Genomic DNA, 21,666 nt, shown 5'->3' on the forward strand with positions numbered 1-21,666 from the left:
GCCAGTCCGGCTGCGCCCGGGCTCGGATTTCAAAGCCGGGCTCCGGCGCTGAATGGGCCTGCGCCCCGCCGGCCTTTCCCACAGCCCCCGCCCCCCACCCCCGCCGCGGTCCTCCCTCCGCCGCGCCCACGTGACGCCCGAGCCGCGGCGGCTCGGATTACCGCCGGCGCTCCAGTCCCCGCGCCGAGGCCGCGCCGCCAGCTGCCCGCGCCGCGCCCCCCGCGCCGCCCGCCCCGCCGCGCCATGGCCCGTGCCGCCCCGCCGCGGCCCGCCAGCCCCGAGCGCCGCGCGGCCGGCCGCTGAGCGCCGCCCGGAGGCGGAGGCCCGGCCCGGCCTCGGAGCGAGCGCCCGCCGCGCCCGGCTCCCTCGGCTGCTGGCGCCCCGCGCCCCTGCCCGCGCCCGCTGCCGCCGCCGCCGCCGCCGCCGCCGCCGCCGCCCCCCGGCCGGAGCATGGAGACGGCGGAGAAGGAGTGCGGCGCCCTGGGCGGGCTCTTCCAGGCCATCGTCAACGACATGAAGGTAATGGGGTGCGGCGGGGCCGGGTGCCCGGCGGGCGCGCGGGTGCGGGTCCCTCTGGGGACGAGTGGCGGCGGGCATTCGGGCCCCGCTGTGTGCGCGCGCCGCGCTGTGTGTGTCCTTGTCTGAACGCGTCCGGCCTGCGTCGGCTGTGTGCCTGGGTCTCGGGGTCCCCGTCTGAGGGGTGCTGGTGTTCGTGTGTCGGGGTGTCCAGGCGGCGCCCCGGGGTCTCTGTCCGGGGTCGCCGGGCCGTAGCGCCCCCGCGGGGTCCCCACCGGAGGCTGCTCACACGCGGGCTCCCTGTGCCCCCAGCCCCCAAATCATCAATGAGGTTTGGCTCGGGTTTCGACTCCACGGTCCTAATGTGATGGGTCCCGGGTCTCGCCGGCCTCCGCCCCCTACCGCTACCCTGCACCCTCCGCGGCCGCACCACCACCACCACCACCCCGCCCCCCGACGGCCCTGGAGCCCAGACAATGCTGTCACCGCCAAAGCAGGGGAAAATAATAAGGCAGAGAACCGTTAACTCCTTCACCGCCGGCCTCGGCCTCTGTGCTCGACCCTGCGACTCTTGCACGCCCCCACCCCAACACACCCCTGCCCAGGTCCCCTGAAACAGGCGCTAGGAAGCTGCAGGACTCCAAGGTCTCCAGGCTGACTGTCCCTGCATCCCAAGGCCTCTGTCCTCACCTTGGAAGGAGGAAGGGAGAGGGTTTGGGTTTCTGGAGGATCCCCAAGGGAGAGCCTACTACCACCCCAGGCCTTCACCAACCCCCAACCCCGCACCCCCCCACGACTGGCCGGACAGGAGTAGGTCACCAACTCTTGGCCCACCACTGGCTCACTAGGTGGGGAAACTGAGGCCTGGGACTGGCTCAAGGTCATTAAGGAGACTGTCCGACTCTGTCCCTGACCTCAGTCCTCTCTGTTGATCTGGGGAGCGAGGGAGATCCTCTCCCCAGAGAGGCCAGGGTTTGGCAGGGCTGCCCCAGGCTGACTAGGCAGCAAGGAGTTGCAGCCCCAGTGACAGGATGGGAGCCGGGAACAACGCTCCTGTCTTTCTCCTCTGAGGCAGGACTGTGGGGCAAGGGAAAGAACCGGGCTCTGCACATGAACTCCAGAGAGCCCCCACCCTGTCACACACTCCCAAGTATACAACACAGAATCCCACGGTGACATGACAGGCCCAGGAGGAGACACCACACAGTGCCTAGTGCAGCTAGCCCCACAGTGCCCAGGCAGGCCCTTCCGGAGGCTCCCAGTGCTACCCAGGGAACAGCCCTAGGGGCAGCTGCTGGATCCCTGCCCCTGGAAGAGGCCTGAGGCCATCACCACTGAGAACTACAGGGTGAGCAGCATACAGATGTCCCCCCACCCCACAGAGCGTGCTCCCCTGAGACCTCCATCCCTTGCAACTCTACCTCTGGGCCTTCCTACCAGCCCTCGAAGTCCTGTCCCCTCTCTGTCCTCAGCAGGCCCTGCTGTCCTGGGGACATCGCAGCCCTGGCCCTGGGATCCCTTCCTAGGACCAGACAGCTCAGACCACCTGCCCCCCCCACCCCCGCTACTTCCAGGGCTGGCAGAGAATGGGACCTTCCCGCCCCCTCCTCCCGCTGACAGCCTCGCCGCTGACACTGCAGAGAGCAGCAGCTTCTCTCTTGAAAAGAGGGACACAACTGTCTCTCCCCGGGCAATTTGCAAGGACCTTTGAGATCAGACAGAAGGAAAAGGGAGATACAGCAAGAGATTCAGGCCGGGTTTTCTGACATGTGGCAGTTTCACCTGGGGTGATGCCAAGTACCTAGGACATATGCATGTGTTCGGGCCAGGGACCGAGCAGGGGACTGGGCCACCTGGAGGTTGATCACCTGGTTTTGGGGAGGCAGCTTCTGGCTGTTTCCCTCACTGGTCTGAGCCCCAGAAGCAGCGGGGGCTTGCATAGAGGAAGGGGGCTGAGCTGGGGAGACCGAGCTTGCCCCATGAGGCCTGTCCGCAGCCCCATAGCTGCTCCCCTGGAAGCCCCGGCTCCGTCCTGGGGTCGGCAGCAGAGGTGGAGGGAAGCCGCCCCGAGCTGCACCTGGAGGCTGGAGGGCTGGGAGGAGGCCTCTGGGTCAGGGTTGGGGTGGGGTGCTCAGGAGCTTTCCCTGCCTCTGTGACTCACTTAGCTCAGGTGCCCACTGGTTGCCAGGCCGCCCGCTGATGTTCAGAGAGGGGCAGAGGCTTGCCCAAGATGGCAGGACAGGGCAAAGTGCCTTCAACTGAGCAAGGGGGGCCTCCACTTGGCACTGACCCATCCAGAAAGTGGGCCCATAATCTTTGCCTGTCCTCCCATAGGCCCTGCCCTGTGGGAGGGGCCTCCGCAGATGGGGGGGATCCTGTGTCCCCTGTTTTCAGCCAGCATTGACTGAGCCCTGTACTAGGCAAGGTGCTGAGTGCTTCTACAGCGCCTCCTGGAGTCTCCGCTCGGACCCAGAGATGTAGGTGCAGTTCCCAGTCCAATTTGACAGGTGAGGAAACTGAGGCCCAGAGTAGAGCCCTGGTCCAGCCCTCGTCCCAGAAAGCCCTCTCTCTAGGGTCACAGCCAGGACTACCAACACCCCCCAACCCCAGGTCAGAGACCGAGTCTCCAAGGGCCAGGAGTCCCGGCCACCTCCACGTCAGTCGCGAGCCATCCACCTGAGCGGGTGGATGGCACTGGGGACAGAGCGGGTGTTTCTCCTGACCCTGCAGTTCCTGTCCCCTCCTCCCCTCGAAGCTCCCAGATGCTCACCGCTCTATACCCTGGAAGTGAGTGTAGTGACCGGTCAGACATGGGATCAGAGCTTACCCCTGCCATCCGCAGGGCTTGAGCCCGTCAGTTAATCCCTCTGAGCCTTAGTTTCCTGCCGTGCAGAATGCGGGTGACGGTCGTGTTTAGCTCGCGGGGCTGTGCTGAGGACCCGACGCGCTCCGGCTGCGGTGAGCGCTCGGCCGGCAGCAGTCACCGCCGCGAGTGGGAACCCAGAGTCTCAGAGCCTGACGACCCGGGCATGGCCAGGGTGAGGGCGTGGGCCCAGATGAACCCTGAAGACCCATCCTTGGGACCCTGGCTGCTCCAGCCGCCCCACCACCACCACCTCTACATCTCTGGGGTCCTTTATGAATTACCAGTGGGGCAGAGCCCCAGTCCTTAGAGACCAAGGTGCGCCTGTCCCTCTGCTGAGGGCCCCTCGGGCCTCCCCCTCACCACATCTTGTCCCCTCCCCACTGGGAAAGCTGACGGGGTGAAAGTCTAGGAAGAAGTGAGCCTGGCTGGCTGGAGGCCGGGAAGATGACTGGTCTGTCCCTTGTGTTCCAAGCCCGCCCAGAGTCTGCTGAGGGGCTCAGAAGATGTCCTGGGGGTCAGGACACCTGCCCCTGGACCCCTCTCTCCTCAGCATTGGCCCCTCTCCCTAGGGGTCTTAGCAAGGCTTTGGGGCTGGGATGTTGAGGCGATGTGAGCGCTCCACCTTTCAGAAGACTCTTGGGGGTGCCAAGGTGAGGGTCAGCTCCTTGGGATTGCCAGGGACAACCTACCAGGCTCCTTGACCCTGAACTGCACGCATATGGAGACAGCCCACCCACAGCCTCCCCTGGCCTGCGCCAGCCTGTGTGAACTTCTCAAATATTTGCTTTCTCTGGGCACCGGCTGGGCGGGGAGGAGAGGGAGTTGCTAAGGCTGTCAGAAGCTGTCCTGTCTCCTGTCCACCCCTGCAGGCTGTCCTCAGCTGGAGAGGCCATCTCGAACCTACCCTTGGCTTCCAATCTGGCAGAGCCTCCTTCTGAAGCCTTGAGGCCTGGGGTCTCTGCCTTCCCTGTTTCCCCAGCACCGAGCGCCCCAGCCTACTTGGAAGGGAGATGCCCTCTGGGGCCGGGGCTTTGCTGGCCTTGGGCTCCCCTTCAAGCATCCAGGCTACCACGGGGCCCTCAGGCCAGGGCCGAGGTTTCTCCGGGACCCAGCCACCATGGGAGGGCACGTTAACCAGAAAAACCCCTTGATCAGACTGGACAACTTGGTCGCCAAGAGCCCAGCCTCCCCACTGGGAAACCCCCTCCCAATTCAGAGCTTTGGGCCAGACTGGGATAAAGGCCACACTGTGTCCCCAGGAGGGGAGGGGAACTGGGGGTGGAGAAAGGTGGCTCTGTTGGCCGCACAAGGCCCCATTCAGCCTGGGGACTGGCTGTCCTGGGCAGGCTGGCTGGGCCCTGGAGCAGTCACAGCATCCCCGGGCCTGGGAGCCACTGCTGCCGGCCTGGGATGGATGGGTGTCTGGGCCAGTAGCAGCTTCCGGGGCCCGGGATGGGGGGATCCCCAGAGATCCCAGTTTGAGACCGGCATCCCTGAGCCCGGCTGGCGCACACCGGCCCTCTGCCCCTCCCTTGCTGTGTGGACTAGCCCGCCTGTGTCCACAGGGACATGGTTCCCCTGATGCAGTTCAGCCCAGAGTCCCTGCCAGAACCCAGGGGAGCCCCGAGGAGACAGAACCTGCTGTTTATGGTTCCCGTCTCCCCTGATGGAGGGTGGAGGCCGAAATGGCAGCCACTGTAGACCGTAGGCCGGACTTCCGGGCAGGGAGGAATGAGCAAAGGCAAGCCGTCCCCAGGCCAGGCCTTCCTTATGCCCCAGGGCTCTGTCCTGGGTCCTCTGTTACCCCGGAAGGCCCAGGAGCCTCCGTCTCCATGGGGGCAGGGCCACTGTCTCAGCAACTGCCCCGAATCCTGACGGAGGCAGGTAGGGAGCCCAGCCCAGGTGGAGCCTTGCAAGCCTCCTCAGTCTCACCACCTCTCCGTCTCCTCCGCAGAGCTCCTACCCCATCTGGGAGGACTTCAACTCCAAGGCCACGAAGCTGCATTCCCAGCTGAGGTGAGGCTCCTGAGGGTGCCCCCACTGGGGAGGGGGCGGGCAGAGGAGAGGACACCTCACCCACACACTGTCCCACTGTCCATCTCCCCAGGACCACTGTGCTGGCTGCTGTGGCCTTCTTGGATGCCTTCCAGAAAGTGGCAGACATGGCCACCAACACCCGAGGTGGGGAGGGGGCGTGGCTGGAGGTTGGGTATGCCCCAGGTTGGGCTTGGAGGCTGGAAAGGCTGAGCGAAATGTGAGCTAGGGAGAGGACACTGGGCCTAGAGTTGGGACCCTGAATTCTGCTCCCTAATAGAATAGGCTGGTCGTGGAGAGAGTGAGCCTCTTATCACTAATGGCATGCGAGCAGGGGTGGGCGAACGGTGATAGGGATGTTACAGCGGAGGTTCCTCCATCAGTGGAGGTTCCTCGATCAGCTCGATCCTCTGCCACAGTGGTTCAGCCTTCTGTACACTGCATCTGACCATGGCTGCTTCTCACCCCCCCTATCTGTCCGTCTGAGAGCACGCAGGGGCAGCCTTGCCGTCTCCTCTGCCTTCTAGTTCAAGTAGCAAGGACCCGGGTCCCCTGAGAACCAAGGTAGCGGGCGCTTGCTCTCACGCCTGCCTCCGGGCATCCGGAGGGGGTTCCCGCCAGGACTGGAGGGGATTTGGGCAGGCCCTTCCGATAGTCTCTCGTGCCGGCCTGACCACCAGACTACCCGGCCACCCCCAGCTGCAGCAGGCGGGCACGGCCGGGATGGGCAGGGCCTTGGTCCCGCACGGAGAGTCTCGGCAAATACTTGAGAACCGACCAAATGCCCCCCTCAATGGATCCCGGGATCCCAGCGCGGGATCGCGCAATGCTGGGGTCGGGGCACCGGCTGCGAGCTCGGTCTTCGCGGGCCGGCGCGCCCCCTCGTGGCCGAGGCTGGGACTGCAGATGCCCCCGCGGGGCCCCTTCCCAAGCTGCGCGCTTGCCTCACCAGGGGCCACCCGGGACATTGGGTCGGCGCTCACGCGCATGTGCATGCGCCACCGCAGCATCGAGACCAAGCTGCGGCAGTTCACCAAGTGAGTGGGCGCCACGGGCGGGCGGACGGGCGGGGGGGGGCGCAGGGAGAACCCACTGGTGGCCCTGACCCTCCCGCGCCTCCCACAGCGCGCTGCTGGAGAGCCTCATCAACCCGCTGCAGGAGCGCATCGAGGACTGGAAAAAGTCAGCCAACCAGCTGGACAAGGACCACGCAAAAGGTAGGTCCTGGGCTGGGGCCAGGGCTTCCTGCCCCCGTTGTGCACACACACACACCGCCCCCTCGCCCGCCGCATCACCGCACTCCTCTCTCACCCCGTGTGCAGAGTACAAGCGAGCCCGGCATGAGATCAAGAAAAAGTCTTCAGACACGCTGAAGCTGCAGAAGAAAGCGCGCAAAGGTAGAGCCCACAGCGGCCCATGGACGCGTCGCCCCCCGGCGCCCCACTCCATACCCCCCACACCCTATGGGGTGCCCCAGGGAGCCATCCTGGCTGGAGGGACCCTGTCCTGGACAAGACCCTCCAACCTGCTGGGTGGGACAGAGGGAGCCTCCCCGCACCCCAGACCTGGCCCAGGCCCTCCCCTCCCAGGGAGGCAGCAGGAGGCCCCACAGGCCCAGGCACCCACACCCCTGCCCCAGGAGTGGCTCTTTCCATCCGGCTGTCTTTCACACATTCTTTCTTTCTCTGTCTCTCCTCTCCTCCTCCCACATCCTTCCTGTAGAGCTACTTGGTAAGTCAAATGTCCGTCCCTCCAGCTGCTCCTCCCGTCCTTGTCCCATTTGTCTGTCTCCCCCAGCTCAGGGCCATTGGAAGGAGCCTCTCCAGGCCAAGGAGGAGCGAGGAAGGCGGTCGGTCCAGCGAGGGAGGGGCCCGGGGCACAGTCCCCCTGGGGCTCCAGGGGCCCCTGGCCAGGGATGAGTCCCCGGCCACTGCTGGGTCAGTCTGCCAGGCCAAGAGGGGTTGGAGTGGGCAGGGTGGGGGGCGCAGGCCCTGGCTACCCCCCCCCACCAGGCCTACCCCATTACCTGTTGCCTTCTCCCTTCCTGTCTCACCATCTCTCCATCATCCTCTTGCCTCTCTCTCTCTCTCTTGCTGCTACCGCTTTGTGTCGCTGTTGCTGTCCTTGGGCACCACTCCCTGAGCTGAGTGGGAGCCCACACTGAGAAAAGCCCCTTCCCCTCCCCAGGCGCCCAGCCCCTAGTTCTCCTGGCCCCCACACCCCTCAGTAGCCTGACCTACAGCTGAGCCCTCTGGCTCTACTTTGTCCTCTTCCTGTGCCCGGTGAGGTGAGGGGGTACTGGCCCACAGGCAGTGAGGGTACCCCCAGGGCTGGAAGTCTCAGCTGTGGAGGCCTCTGCTGGACTCCCCTGGGCACACCTGCTCCCGGGTGGTTCCCGGCGGAGCCCACTCCAGGTCCCCGGTGGCTTTGCAGCTTTGGTGTCTTTCCTGTGTGTGTGTGTCTGTCTGTCCTCTCTGCCTGCTCTGGGACCAGCCCCGGCACAAGCCCTGGAGTCCTGGCTGCCCTCCCCAGTCCCCGGGACCCCTGTGGCAGTGCCCAGCCCCACCTCCAGGGACGTACCACGGGGCCTGAGCCACACACGCGGCGAGCCGGGCGGCGTCCCCAGCGCGGCCTCTCCTCCCCACCCCTCCAGGGAAAGGAGACCTGCAGCCTCAGCTGGACAGCGCCCTGCAGGACGTCAACGACATGTACCTGCTGCTGGAGGAGACGGAGAAGCAGGCGGTGCGCCGGGCCCTGATCGAGGAGCGCGGGCGCTTTTGCACCTTCATCGCGTTCCTGCAGCCTGTGGTGGTGCGTCCCTCGGAATGGGCGCTGTCCTCCGCATCCCCGCCGCTGGGCTAGTTGAAGGGTCTCCAAGAACCTGAGGAAATCCCAAGAGTCAGGATTCGGGAGCCGCTGCTGGGAGTCCTTCTGGGTGACTCCGTGGCCCCAGGAGGTGGGACCGGGCTCAGGGTTGATCCCGCGACCTCTGAGAAAGGCTGCGGCTCGGTCATCCCTGCCGCGCGTCGTCGGAGCCGCGTGCTCACCGCCCAAAGGCGGGTCTTGTAGCTCGTGATGCGCTAATTCAGGCTGGACCTATGGTCACAGTGGCCCCAGGGTGTCCGGGTCCAGCCTCCGTCAGGCCTGAGCAGCGCTGGGTGAGAGGGGAGAAGCCAGGGGAGGCCCGTCCCTCCAGGGTGGGGGGCATGGGCAGGGCCGGTGGGTCTGACCCGCGGCTTCCCCAGAACGGCGAGCTGACCATGCTGGGAGAGATCACGCACCTGCAGGGCATCATCGACGACCTGGTGGTGCTGACGGCCGAACCCCACAAGCTGCCCCCCGCCAGCGAGCAGGTGCGGCCAGGCCTGGGGGCTGGGGACAGGGGTGGGGCTGGCCCGCCCTTGGTTGGGGACGGTAAAGGAAAAAAGAGGACAGAGGACCAGACACGTCCTAACACACACTGTGGGACATCCAGGAGCACCTGCCCCAGGGAGGGATGCTGTGCCCAGGACCCAGTGGGAGCCTCCGTCTGAGAGCAGAAGTGGGGCAGTCCCATGGCACTGGGCCCCATGTCTGCCCCTAGGCTCTCCCTGAACAAGCCAGATTTGGTGACACTTTCCTGTCATCTATAGCCAGAACCTGTCCCCTCCCCTGGTCCCAGGCACACAGACATACCTGCCCACACTTACCACCCGCTCGGCTTACCGTCGTGTCCCACTGCACAAGGGGCGGTCCTCCTGGACAGGCCCGTGATGTTGCTCTCACCCGGCACCTACCGTGTGCCTGGCACTGTACCAGGCACTTTCTACACCATCCCATTGAAGGCCCCCACCAGTGGCCCTGCAAGACAGGAACCACGGGCTGCTCACAGGGCCGCTGAGGTTCCAGGAACTTGCCTGAGGCCACAGCAGAGCCAAGGTTTGAGCCCCATGGTGTCCCTCATGGTCACTCTCTGGGCTGCTCTGCCAGGACAGTGAGTCCCCAGGGACACCTGGTTCCCCAGTGGCTACCCCCTAGTAGGGGGCAGCATCCCTGAGAAGCCGGGGAGGGGGGGGGGCAGAGTCTCCCTTGATGTTCCTCTTCCCCCTCCTCCGGCAGCCCTGCTTTCAGACTCCCCTGGAGGGTCTCTTGCCAAGGCTTGGCTCTCAATAGGGAAGAGAGTGGGGGACCACTGGCCCTACCAGACCTCTGTGGAGGCCCCCAGAACACAGTAAGGGTCTTTGCAGAGGAAGGCTGCCTCCAGTGACCCCGCCCCTGTCCCTGTCCAGGTGATCAAAGACCTGAAGGGCTCGGACTATAGCTGGTCCTACCAGACGCCCCCTTCGTCGCCCGGCGGCTCTGGCTCACGGAAGTCCAGCATGTGCAGGTCAGTGCAGGGTGGACGGGGTCGGGGGGCAAGGCTGGGAGGCGGGGGCCCCCAAGGAGAGGATGGGGGAGCTCCCGGCAAAGCTGCATCAAGAGCTGCTTCCGGGCCCCAGAATTCACACAAGTGCATCACAGAGGAATTTGTGTGCAAGCACGGAGGACAGACGCACCTGTGTGTCGAGGCTGCTGCCCACGCACGCGTGTGGTAGCAGGAAGCGGGGTGGCGGGGGCCAGAGCAGCTTCGTTTACAGAGCAGTCACGGTGTGCCAGGGGCCATGCTAAGTGCTTTATGCGTTTTCTTCACTGAATCCTAACACCACCGTATCAGGTATGGTGGTATCTCCATCTCACCGAAGGGGAAACTGAGGCCTGGGTTGTGGCATTGCGCAACTGTTGGCAGGTGTGGGGGGATAGTAAGAATCTAAAATCGGGGAGGGGCACAGATGCTTCTGGGAAGGTGTGCTGAGGCCCCACAGGAAGGGACACTCCAACCTGGCTTGTTCCTGAGCTCTGGTTCCTGGCCACTGCCTCTTGCCCGAACCCCAGCGCATGCTGGCCCCGAGTCTCATTCGATCATGGTGCAGGCTCAGGATCAGGGACACCTCCAGGGCTGGCACTAGGACAGCATTTGGAGGAGACATTTAAGATTCAAGGTTCCTTAGTGGGGAGGGCAGTGAGCACAGAGTGAGTTAGTGGTAGGACAGGCCCCCTGTCCCAGGCTCCCCTTCCCCAGAACCACCTCTGGGCACCTGGGCAAGGACATGGCCATCAGTAGCTCCTGGGGAGAGAGGGGGCTCAGGTCTGTTGGACCTCAGGTAGGTGTCTATCACGGCAGGAAGGGTTGATGTCAGAGGACACCTTTGACCCAGGGTGGGGGCTGAGTAACTTCAGCATCTCGTTCAGAAAGAAGGCCGCCCTCATCGGCCAAGTGTGAAGTGGTTGCACAGAGGGTGTGAGCTACGGAGAGCTGGACACAGTCAAGGGGGTGGAGGGGATGAAGACCAGTGGTGGGTCCAGGACTCACACAGACAGTCACCACAGCCTAGATACCCAGTTAGGATTTCATGGCAAAAATCAGACTTTGAGGAGGCAATCCAGAAACCAACTTGTGTTGGGTTCTAGCCCAAATGGGCCAGGGTTTGATGCTTTGTGACTCGGTTGTTAATGGCAAAGTAGGAAGCAGAGTGACGGCTTGGCCCTAGGGATGCCCTGGAACCCTGGGGTTCTCCGGGGGCAGGTGCTGGGCCAGCTCTTGGGTGTGGTCCCCTGCCCACCCCTACCCCCCACCGTCCCACAACCCAACTCTTCTGTGGCACCCCGGTCTCACGACTTGTAGTCTGACACTGTCTTTTCCTTCCTTTGCCCCTCACCTCTTTCCTCCACCCTCGTCTGTCACCCTCTCCTCCACACGCACCCTTGTGTCTCCCTGTCTGGCCGCTGTCCCCCTCCCTGACTCCCCCAGTACCCCCAGCAGCAGTAGCGGTGCCAAGGGTGGCGGAGCCCCGTGGCCTGGGGGTGCCCAAACATACTCACCCAGTTCCACCTGTCGCTACCGCAGCCTGGCCCAGCCAGCCACCGCGGCCGCCCGCCTCTCCAGCGTCTCGTCCCACGACTCTGGCTTCGTCTCCCAGGACGCCACCTACTCCAAGCCCCCCTCACCCATGCCTTCCGACATCACCAGCCAGGTGAGGAGTGTCTGCAGGGCCTGCAGCTGTTGAAACAGGCCTGGAGGTCCCCAGGATCCCCTCACTGGGGACTAGCCTGGCTACGGAGAGGTGGAGAAGGTTAGAGCCACCTGCATGGGCCACAGAGGCATCAGCCGGGGGCTGTTGTGGCCCCACTTCCTCACCATTTCCTGATTCCCTACCCCCTGCCTTCTTCCAGCCATGGGAGCCCCTAGGGGGCTGCTTAGCAGCTCTGAACCCTTGTGACCCTCCCCCTGCATAGGCTTACTGTGATGGGGTGGCTGGCCCTAGAAGTCATCCCCTGGAGCCCCGCAGATCTCCCCAGAAGCAGGCTTAGATCCTGCAGCCTCAGTGAGATGGGCAAACAGAGGGACCACAGTAGAAGACAAAAGAACGTCAGGCCGCCTGCCCAGAGGGCTATCATCAGGGTGTCAGGAGTGACTGCATTTGGATCCAGTCTGCTATTCCTCCCCATCTAGGCCAGTGCCTCCATTTGGGCTCAGTATTTTAAGTTTTGGGTTTTTTGCTCAAGGATATCCCCATTACACTTTCAGTCTCTCTCCCTGTGCTGGCTCATTCCCATCAGTAACACAAACAAGCTCTAGCATCATGCATCTTAAAAGCTCTCCCTTCCCCCCATGTTATCCTCCAACTACCTAGTATCCTTCATAGCAGAATTTCTCGAAAGAGTTGTCTGCCCTGACCATCTCTACCCATTTTCCATTCACTTCTGTCTGCTTCACTTATGTCTAACTGAAAAATTTTAGATTTGTTAATTTCTCCCATATAGTTCTATGCATGTTTGCTGTATACATTTTGAGACTCTTTTATTAAGTGCATACACGTTTAAAATGTCAACTTTTCGTGGTGACTTGAATCTTCTAACATGATGTAGTTGATCCTTTGTTCCTTATAATGCCTTTCATCTTAAAGTCTCTTTTGTTGGATGTTACTACAGCTATCTCAACTGTATTCTGTTCAAGTTATATATTATTTTCCCCTTCTCTTGGCTTTTAAACTCACTGTATCTTTATGTTTCAGTTGAGGCTCCTAAAACAGCAGATGCTTAGGTTTTCTTTTATACAGGTTGACAATCTCTATCTTTTTGTCGGTATTTTTAGTCCATTTATATTTATTGTGATACTGACATATTTGGATTCCTGTCTTTTTTCTTTTTATTCATTCTGCTTTTTCTTTGCCTCTTTTGTCTCTTCCCTTGCCATTTGTTTTTTTTTTTCCCATTTGTTCCCCTTGCTAGATTGTAAGTTATACTGTGTTTCTTTTCTTTTACAGGATACCTTGAAATTTTACCATACACCCTTACAAAGGGTCTCACTTCCTGAATAATTCAAGGATCTTAATCATTATTTTAAGGTGGTCACCCACTTCTTCCCAACTTATAAGCTATTACATGTTACTCTCTATTTTTTTTATAACACTCACAAATGACATTTTCTCCTGAACTTCACTATCATTTCACACAGACAATATTTGTCTAGATTTCTCCATGTGTTTACACATTTCTTCATTATTTCTTCTTGCACCTCAAATCTTCTTTCTGAAGTATCGCACTTCCTTTAGAAGTTCTTTTTTTTTTTTTTTTAAGATTTTATTTATTTATTTGACAGAGATCACAAGTAGGCAGAGAGGCAGGCAGAGAGAGGTAGAAGCAGGATCCCTGCTGAGTAGAGAGCCTGATGTGGGGCTCGATCCCAGGACCCTGGGATCATGACCTGAGCAGAAGGCAGAGGCTTTAACCCACTGAGCCACCCAGGCTCCCCCCTTTAGAAGTTCTTTTAGAATAGATCATAGATCTATAGTAGTAAATTCTTGGGTTTTGTTTTTCTGTAAACATGTGTCATTTTGTCGTCTTTCTTGAAAGTTTTGCCAGGGACACGATTCTGAGGTAGTAGCTATTCTCTCTCCACACTTGGGTATTTTTCCAATGTGTGTTTTGGCTTCTGTCAGTTGAGAGGTCTACTGTCCGTCAGATTGTTGTTCCTTTGTGAGTGAGCTTACTTTGCTCCCTGGTCACTTTGAAGATCTTTGCCCTTTAGTTTGTGTCTAGTTGCAGTTTCGTTTTTACGTAACCTCATTTGATATGTTTGTATACCTCCCTCTTTCTATTCTTGTCTTTCATATGTTCTGGAAGTTTTCAGCCATTATTTATGTATTCCTACTTTCATTCTTGCTATTGGCTCCCTCTGAGATTCCAATTCCGTGTGTTGTGAAACCTTCTCATTTATTCTGCTCTGTATCCTCTTAATTCTCACACTTTCGTTCTCCTCCCTTCTCTAGATGATGTTCTGGATCATTTATTCAAGACTGTCTTCCAGTTTCCTTTTTCTCCATGTCACAGGAACTTAACCTCTCCATTGAGGCTTTTTTCCAACTTGGTATTTTGAAATAACTTCAGATTTGTAGGAAAGTGGTCAAAAGAGTACAGACTTCTCACCTACCCCTCCCAAGCCTCCCCTGATGTTAACCCCTCATGTAGCTACAATACTATTGATGAACCTAAGGTCTTTTCTCAAATGTTGCCCGTTTCTCTGGTCCAGGAGGGCAGGATCCAGCCCAGGACCCTGAGTCACAGTTAGTTGTCGGATCTCTTGTGGCTCCTCAAATCTGTGGTGGTTTTTCAGTCCTTCTTTCCTGACTTTGATACTTTTGATACCGGTCAACTGTTTCATGGAACATCTGTCGGTTTGGGTGTGTCTGGTGTCTTCCCATAATTAGACTGAGGTCCCACATTTCTGGCAAGACTCCTGTAACAGTGGGGGGTGGCTGCTCCTCGTCCTCACCAACCCTTGGTGTTTTTCATCTTTTTCATTTTAGCCAGACTCCTGTAACAGTGGGGGGTGACTGCTCCTTGTCCTCACCAACCCTTGGTGTTTTTACATCTTTTTCATTTTAGCCATTCTGGGGGGAACTTCTGGTAGTGCCCTGTGTTTTTAATGTGCAGGTCACTGATGAGGAATAAGGTTGAGCGCCTTCTCAGGCCACTTGGCTGTCCTCTTTTCTGAAGGACCTGTTCATGTTTTTGCCCGTTTTTCTACTAGGTGGGTTTTTTTTTTTTCTTAAGATTTTATTTATTTATTTGACAGGGATCACAAGTAGGCAGAGAGAGAGAGGAGGAAGGAGGCTCCCCGCTGAGCAGAGAGCCCGATGCGGGGCTCGATCCCAGGACCCTGGGATCATGACCTGAGCCGAAAGGAGAGGCCCTAACCCACTGAGCCACCCAGGTGCCCCTACATTGTGCTTTTTGCGTTCTGAGCCACGTTTGTGCACTCCAAAGTCACAAAGATATTTCCCTAGAAAAGTCTTTGTCTTTTACCCAGATCTGCTCCTCATCAGGAATTGATTGTACATGTGTGCACGCACGTGTGTAATAGGAGATGGGGGTCATATTTCCACACAGATATCTAATTGGCAAGTTACTGAAGAGGCCGTGTCTTACCCCCACAGCACTACAGTGTCTTCTTTGCCATAAATCAGGTGTGATCTATGTACCTGTAGCCATTTTGGGAGTCTGTATTCTGTGTGTTGGTTGATTTATGTTCTCATACCAAGACCATACCGTCTTAATTATTGTCACTTTATACAAAACTTTGATACGTGCTAACAGAAATCTTCCGGCTTTGTTATTCTTAAGTATACCCTTGTCTAATTTTAGCCCTTCGCAATTCCTTGTATCCCTTAATGTCAGCTGGTCATTTCCCATCAAAACAACAGTAACAGCAGCTCCTGGGGTTTTGACTGGGGATTGCTCACGTCTCTCCATTTATTTTGGCCTTTGCTTCTCTCAGTGATGCTTTGTAGTTTGCACATAAAGGTGTTCCACATCTATCACTGGATTTTTTTTATTTTTTTCGGGATATTTGATATTTATTGATGATATTTTATTTATTCATTTTAAAGATTACTTATTATTTACTTATTTGAGTAAGCGAGTGGGAAGGGGAGCAGAAGGAGAGGGACAAGCAGACTCCACGCTGAGCGCAGAGCCTGATGTGAGGCCGGACCCCATGACCCTGAGATTGTGACCGGAGCTGAAATCAAGTCAGATGTTCAACCGACTGAGCCACCCAGGCGCCCCTGTTGATAGTATTTTAAATTATATTAGCTCCTTAAGGTTTTTCTTGTTTGTTGGCTGCTGATATCTAAAACTTTGGGTTTTTTCTTTGGCATATTAATCTTATATTGAATAATTTTATTGAAGTCGCTTATCATTTCTAGTAACTGTAGACTCGTGAGAATTCTGCATTTACAACCATCATGTTTTTGATGAGTAATGACTGCTTTTTTCTTCCTTGCCAATCCCTTTGCTTTCTGCTACTTCTTGCCTCACTGCCCTGCTAGGATTCCCAGTACTGAGCAGAAGTGGTGATCGTGGGCTTCCTTCTTTCTTCACCCACCCCCCCCACTCCAAGGGAAATATATTGGTATTTGTCTAGACACTCTTTATTATCAGATTAGGAAGTTTTTTTTCTATGCCCAGTTTAAGTATTTGTTCATGAATTAACATTGACTTTTTCCACGGAGTGTTCCTAATGCTTTTTCTGTTGGTTTTTGTTTGCTTTCACAATTCTATGGGTAAATCCACATTTGCTTCTTGTTTCATCAAAGCCTCACCTGTGGTGCTTTATTTCCTTTTATTTTGGTGATCTTGGTTCACCAGAAACTGTAAAAAACCTGGGGGTCTAAATTAAGGAGAATTTGAAGACTTTGACAGGGCAGGTGCAGTACCAGTAATGGAGCCTTTGCACGCCTCTTGCTGGACCCTTAATTCAGGCCATCGCAGGGCTTACCCCTCACCTTGGCCCCTTCCCAGTCTCCCAGTCACTGTATTGCTCTCAGCATGTGCCTCAGGGAGCCCTCATGGTCCTACGTCTGCCCTGGCTGCTGCTTTTCATTCTTGTGTCTTCTTGTGAGTCGGGGGCTTCCCAGGCCACCTGATCCCTGCACCGGCCCAGAGCAGGAGTCTCCCCTGCACACATGGTCCACTCAAAAGTGGACTCCCAGCCGCCACCATTCTGTGACCTAGTTCTTGAAGTCTCCAGGGAGGCCTCTGTGCCCTCATCTGATAGACCCCTGGCAGCGTTAGCACCGCTGCCTGTCCCTCTTCCGCGGGGCAGCTCCTTCTGAGTTCTGTAACATCATCTGCTGCTGGTTTTCTTCCCACTTCTCTGGCAGCTCTTTGCTCCTCCCCTTGGCTGGACCCTCCTCTTCCCAGTCACTGACTATGGGCCTGCCTGGGGCCCCGAACCTTCTAACGGCCCCTGCTGCCGGGGTGACCTTACTCTGTCTCATGGCTGTGGATTGGTGGCTGCTACCCTTGTCTTCTCCCTCAACTCCAGACCTGTAAATGCAGTTGCCTGCGTCACATCTGTGCGTGGACAGCGGACAGGCAGCTCCGCTCTGCGCATGCAGGATGGAGCTCCGGACTCCTTCCTTCCCGCAGGCGTGTTCTTTTGACACAACAGGGACGCCATCGACTCCTCGGCCCTCCCTCGTGTCTCTCTTTCCCTGGCCCGCCACATCCAGGCCTTGGGCAGCGAGTCCTGTTGTGAACTCTCACTGCCTCTGGCTCTTGGGCTGGGCCGCGGAGTCGGCCGGCGCCCGCCGTGTGCGCTCGGGGTGCTGAGATCTGCCACAGATGCTTGCAGGGGGGGCGGGGGGGGCACCGAGCCGGAGCACCCCGCTGCATGCCGGCGCCGTGACCAGGTCTGTTCTCTCCTCTCCTCCTGGCCTCCCCGCCCCGTCCGCCCGCCTGCTCGCCTCTGCATGGCAGAAGTCCTCCAGCTCTGCGTCCTCGGAGGCCTCGGAAACCTGCCAGTCCGTTAGCGAGTGCAGCTCCCCCACCTCGGTCAGTGCTCCCCACCTCAGTGGGACGCAGGGAGGGTCCAGGGTCAACAAGCGGGGGGTGCACATGGTGCCTGCTCCCCACAGGAAAAGCCGCCTGGGCACACCTGCAGCCACTCCCAACACACATCTTTCCTCCTGGGACATGCTATCCTACCCCTGGGCCTGGAGGGACTGAGGGGTCATGGTACCCTCCATGCTCTGTCCTTGGCCATGATCGTGGGCCTGACCCGCATATGGGCCTGAAAACCCTGAACCTCAGCAATAGTGAGGGGACCCATCACTGCGGATGACAGGGCCAACGGCCCCCTGACCCATTCGCCACCCCCTGCAGGACTGGGCCAAGGCGGGCCCCCACGAGCAGACCTCGGGCACCAGCCTGCAGCGGAGAAAGGACCGAGTGGAGCACCCCCGAGACACAGAACCAGGCCTGGCCAGCGGGGGTGCCCTGGGCCCCAGCGGCGAGGAGGCACCGCGACCCCGGATGTCCCCTGCCACCATCGCAGCCAAGGTAGGCGCCAGCTCTCCGGCAGCCCAGCCAGGGCCCCACCTTCACTCCCAGGTCCGTACCTGAAGGCCCAGCAACTGGTGTCGGGGCCAGCCCTGGCTTCTTGGCGGGAGCCACCTGGAATCCGGGCTGAGGGGGGCAGCAGGGAGCCGGGCTTCAGCCTGCAGTCTTCCCACCCCCAGCACGGCGAGGAGGTGTCCCCCGCCGCCAGTGACCTGGCCATGGTGCTGACCCGCGGCCTGAGTCTGGAGCACCAGAAGAGCAGTCGGGACTCGCTGCAGTACTCCAGCGGCTACAGCACGCAGACCACCACGCCCTCGTGCTCCGAGGACACCATCCCGTCCCAAGGTAGGCCCTGGGGCCGGGGCCGGGGCGGATCAGCCGGCCTTCCGAGCCCCGGCCCACCGCATCCCGTGTCACCAGGCTCCGACTACGACTGCTACTCCGTGAACGGGGACGCAGACGGCGAGGGCCCCGCCGAGTTCGACAAGTCATCCACCATCCCCCGCAACAGCAACATCGCCCAGAACTACCGCCGCCTGATCCAGACCAAGCGGCCGGCCTCCACCGCGGGGCTGCCCAGCGCCTCGGGCGCGCCCCCCGGCGTAGCCACCATCCGCCGCACGCCGTCCACTAAGCCCGCTGTGCGCCGCGCGCTCTCCAGCGCCGGCCCCATCCCCATCCGGCCGCCCATCGTCCCCGTGAAGACACCCACCGTGCCCGACTCCCCCGGCTACACGGGGCCCATGCGGGCGGGCAGCGAGGAGTGCGTCTTCTACAGCGACGAGGCCGCCTCGCCCCTGGCCGCGGACCTGGCCAAGGCCTCCCCAAAGCGGCTGAGTCTGCCCAACACGGCGTGGGCCAGCCCGGCCCCCGAGGCGGCCGGCTACCCCGGGCTGGCGGCGGACGACGACGACGAGCAGCAGCAGCTGGCCGCCAACCGCCACAGCCTGGTGGAGAAGCTCGGCGAGCTGGTGGCGGGCGCCCACGCCCTGGGCGAGGGCCAGTTCCCCTTCCCCACGGCCCTGGCCTCGGCCGCCGCCCCTACTGAGACGCCCAGCCCACCCCCTGCCGCCTCCGGCGACCCCCCTGCCGAAGACATGCTGGTGGCCATCCGCCGCGGGGTGCGGCTCCGCAGGACCGTCACCAACGACAGGTCGGCGCCCCGCATCTTGTGATGGCGCCGCCCTCCCGCCCTCCGGCCCCGTGTGAAGCAGGTGGCCGGACCAGTGACCCACAGCCGCTCAGAGCGAAGGCACAGCGAGGAGACAGCAGAGCCAGGCAAGCCTTTGGTTTTCTGTTTTTTAAGTCACGCGTGATGGAAAGACACTCATCTTGGATTTCAGCATTTCCATGGGAAGTGACTTCTTTAACCAAGCCCGCCAGCTCGGAGCCTGCAGGCCTTGAACTGGATCTGGAGCCTGTTTTATATGTTTCCTGCCTGTTCTGCCCCTCCTCTTCCTCTTCCTCAGGCCCTGCCTCCCCCTCTCCCCCTCCCCCGCCCCCACCCACTGGGGGAGCCCTGCTCTGGGCCTGCCCTGCCTGGGGCCTCTCCTGGAGACCAGGCCCCTCTCCCTCCTTCCCCTTTCTCTCCCCTTCCCGAGTTCTGGCAGGCAGGCAGGTGTCTGCGGAGGGGCCCCGCGCCCAGTCGCTGAGGTGTGAGCTTTGACTGAAAAGCTACCCGGGATGGCGGGGAGCAGGTTGAGGTTGGGAGGCCCAGCCTCCTGTGGAGGGAAGAGGCGCGCAGCCCCAGGGCCCTGTGTTGAGTCTTGGGGACGTGTTTGGAGAAGGCCGTGGCGCCTAAGGTGGCTTCAGGTCCTAGCGTGCTGTCGCTGGGGCAGTGTGGCTGCGGGGGAGGGGCAGGCCACAGGGTCCTCTGGCCGGCCCCCCGGGAGCTGCTTTCGGATGTGTGGCCCTCACATGGGCACGTTGAGAATTTAACTCTGGTGGCACTTTGGTCACGGTTTCGGCCACCTTTGGGCACAGGGGCTGGAGCTGGGTAGAGGGTGTGGGGGGTTATTTTATGAATATAATAGCGAAAGAGCTGACTAGACAGGACTATGGGCGGGGGGGACAGGGTGGACCGTACAGGGTGTCCAAGAGTGCCTGAGGGACAGGGGTCCTCACAGTGGCCCGGTGGGCTCATGGCAGGAGGAGGAGGGCCAAATTGCTTCCTCAAAGCCAGCGGGCAGCTGTTTTTTTCCTCCAGTTTCTGGAGCAAAGCCAAAATAAGGTTGGAGAAGGCCAGGTGTTGGGGGTTGGCCAGCACATCTGCTTGGATGGGGCTGGGGTGTAGCCCAGGGAGCTTGGCTTTGACTCTCTGTCGCCAGAGGAGACGCCAGCCCAGTGCGGTCCCCCCCGGAGTCCAGTCCTGTGCTGGTGGTGGGTGTGGGGTGGGGGGTTCCCTCCCCTCCACATGCTGAGTCCCGCCAACTCGAAGCAGGTAGAAGCAGGTGCGTCTAGGGCGAGTGGAGGGCTTCCTGTTGTCCCGCCGGATGGCAGTGAGGGTGGCCGGGCTTGGAGGGCAGCAGGACCACAGGCCAGGGGGCCTTCTGGGGTCGGGAGAGCAGGGATTGGGGCTGAGGCTCAGCACCAGGCTGGAGTTACTGGTAGTTCTTGTGCAGGGAACCAGGGCCCAAGCAAGGTGGCCAGGCAGGTCTGGGGCACCAAGGTGGCCCCTGGGTGCCTGGAGCGCCCCCCGCCCCCCAGCCACCCAAGGGCAGACGGAGGATGGTATCTGTAAGTTGCTAGGTCTGAGAACAGCCTTGCTGACTGCTCAGGCCAACCCGAGAGCCCAGGTTAGAGCATCTTGAGAGAGGGCCCGAAGAGGACAGGAGAGCAGATGGCCCCTTAGGGAAGGCGGGGGGGGGGTGTTGTGGGCAGGCAAACACAGAGCTGTGCTGGCATTTCCCCGGGTAGGCTGAGGGTGTGTGATATGAGCAGGGCAAGGAGCAGTGGGGTAGGGGGTGACTTGGGAGACCCAAGGAGCGGGGTGGGCATGGCAGAGCCACCCCTCCAGGCTCAGGCCTCCTCCCCCCCAAGCCACCCCAGGGCTGTACATAACTCCTCCATCCCCTTGACCGCCCGTCTCCCATCTAGTGACCACCTCTTAGGCCCACCCCCTCGGGATCCGCGCCAACCAGCCCGCATCACAAACTTCGGTTTGGGGAACTTCTTTACGTTCGTTTCTTTTCTTTTCTTTCTTTCTTTCTTTCTTTCTTTCTTTTTTTTTTTTTTCCCCATTTTGTACAGAGAAATATTCTTTTCAAAAGCGTCTTTTGACTGAAGTAACTTTTCTGGTGCTGTTGTTAACTTGTTCCTTTTTTTTTAATTTATTTCCCCACCCGGGTCTCTGCTCCTGGTTCCTACTCACCCTTTCTTCCCCTCCCACCACACCCCTCCCCCATCCCATCTGGCCCATTTTGTTTCTTTTCTGTCCGTTTTTGGATAAATTCTCCTCTCCTCCCTGTCCCCTCCACCCCCCACCCTTGATTTAAATAGTCACTGCTACAAGTAACAAATGCACTGTGAAGATTCCAGTATTAATAAAGTTGTACTGTAATGAACACCCCTGCGTCCGTCCGGCCCCCTGCAGCAGCCATGCAGGCCCGGCCCCAGCCCAGATCGGGCCTGGGGCAGGGGCACCCGGGCTCCATATGCAGGGGGGCAGGAGCAGCCGGGTCCGGTGCCAGGACCTGTGCTTTTGAACACCTGCACCCTGTCCCAGCCAGATGGAGCCAGGGAGGGCGACCAGGGGGCACAGAGGAGGACCAGCCTAACACCCTCTGCCCCTCGGTCTCCGTCTCACTGAGGCCCCGGCAGCTCGGGCA

At 59.8% G+C, this 21,666-nt stretch overlaps 1 protein-coding gene across 7 annotated transcripts; it reads left to right on the forward strand.

Annotated features, from left to right (window-relative positions):
• The first annotated feature begins 370 nt into the window (after positions 1-370).
• On the forward strand, positions 371-21,402 carry MTSS2 (MTSS I-BAR domain containing 2). Of its 7 annotated transcripts, none has more exons than XM_004754036.3 (15): positions 372-519; positions 5,337-5,398; positions 5,490-5,563; positions 6,369-6,453; positions 6,542-6,633; positions 6,739-6,813; positions 7,139-7,147; positions 8,070-8,227; positions 8,662-8,769; positions 9,685-9,782; positions 11,244-11,466; positions 17,258-17,332; positions 17,663-17,839; positions 18,019-18,184; positions 18,260-21,402. In XM_004754036.3, the coding sequence occupies exons 1-15, from the start codon at positions 451-453 to the stop codon at positions 19,012-19,014; spliced, it is 2,226 nt and encodes a 741-aa protein (XP_004754093.1). In that variant the 5' UTR covers positions 372-450; the 3' UTR covers positions 19,015-21,402. The 7 variants fall into 7 exon arrangements, with proteins under 7 accessions (XP_012912481.1, XP_044932227.1, XP_004754093.1 ...); XM_013057028.2 differs by having other exon boundaries at positions 373-519; positions 11,340-11,466; XM_013057027.2 differs by lacking the exon at positions 17,258-17,332 and having other exon boundaries at positions 371-519.
• The last annotated feature ends 264 nt before the right edge of the window (positions 21,403-21,666 follow it).

The sequence above is a fragment of the Mustela putorius genome, unplaced genomic scaffold (genome assembly GCF_011764305.1).
Source record: "Mustela putorius furo isolate JIRA1106 unplaced genomic scaffold, ASM1176430v1.1 tig00000174_pilon_pilon_pilon, whole genome shotgun sequence".
NCBI classification, from domain to species: Eukaryota; Metazoa; Chordata; class Mammalia; order Carnivora; family Mustelidae; genus Mustela; species Mustela putorius.

Excerpts from the sequence above, each read along its gene's own strand:
- MTSS2 (XM_004754036.3), top strand. The coding sequence starts at position 451 with ATGGAGACGGCGGAGAAGGAGTGCGGCGCCCTGGGCGGGCTCTTCCAG. Across the intron at positions 5,399-5,489 it reads AAGCTGCATTCCCAGCTGAG|GACCACTGTGCTGGCTGCTG; the intron begins GTGAGGCTCCTG and ends CCATCTCCCCAG. Across the intron at positions 17,840-18,018 it reads CTGCCACCATCGCAGCCAAG|CACGGCGAGGAGGTGTCCCC; the intron begins GTAGGCGCCAGC and ends TCCCACCCCCAG.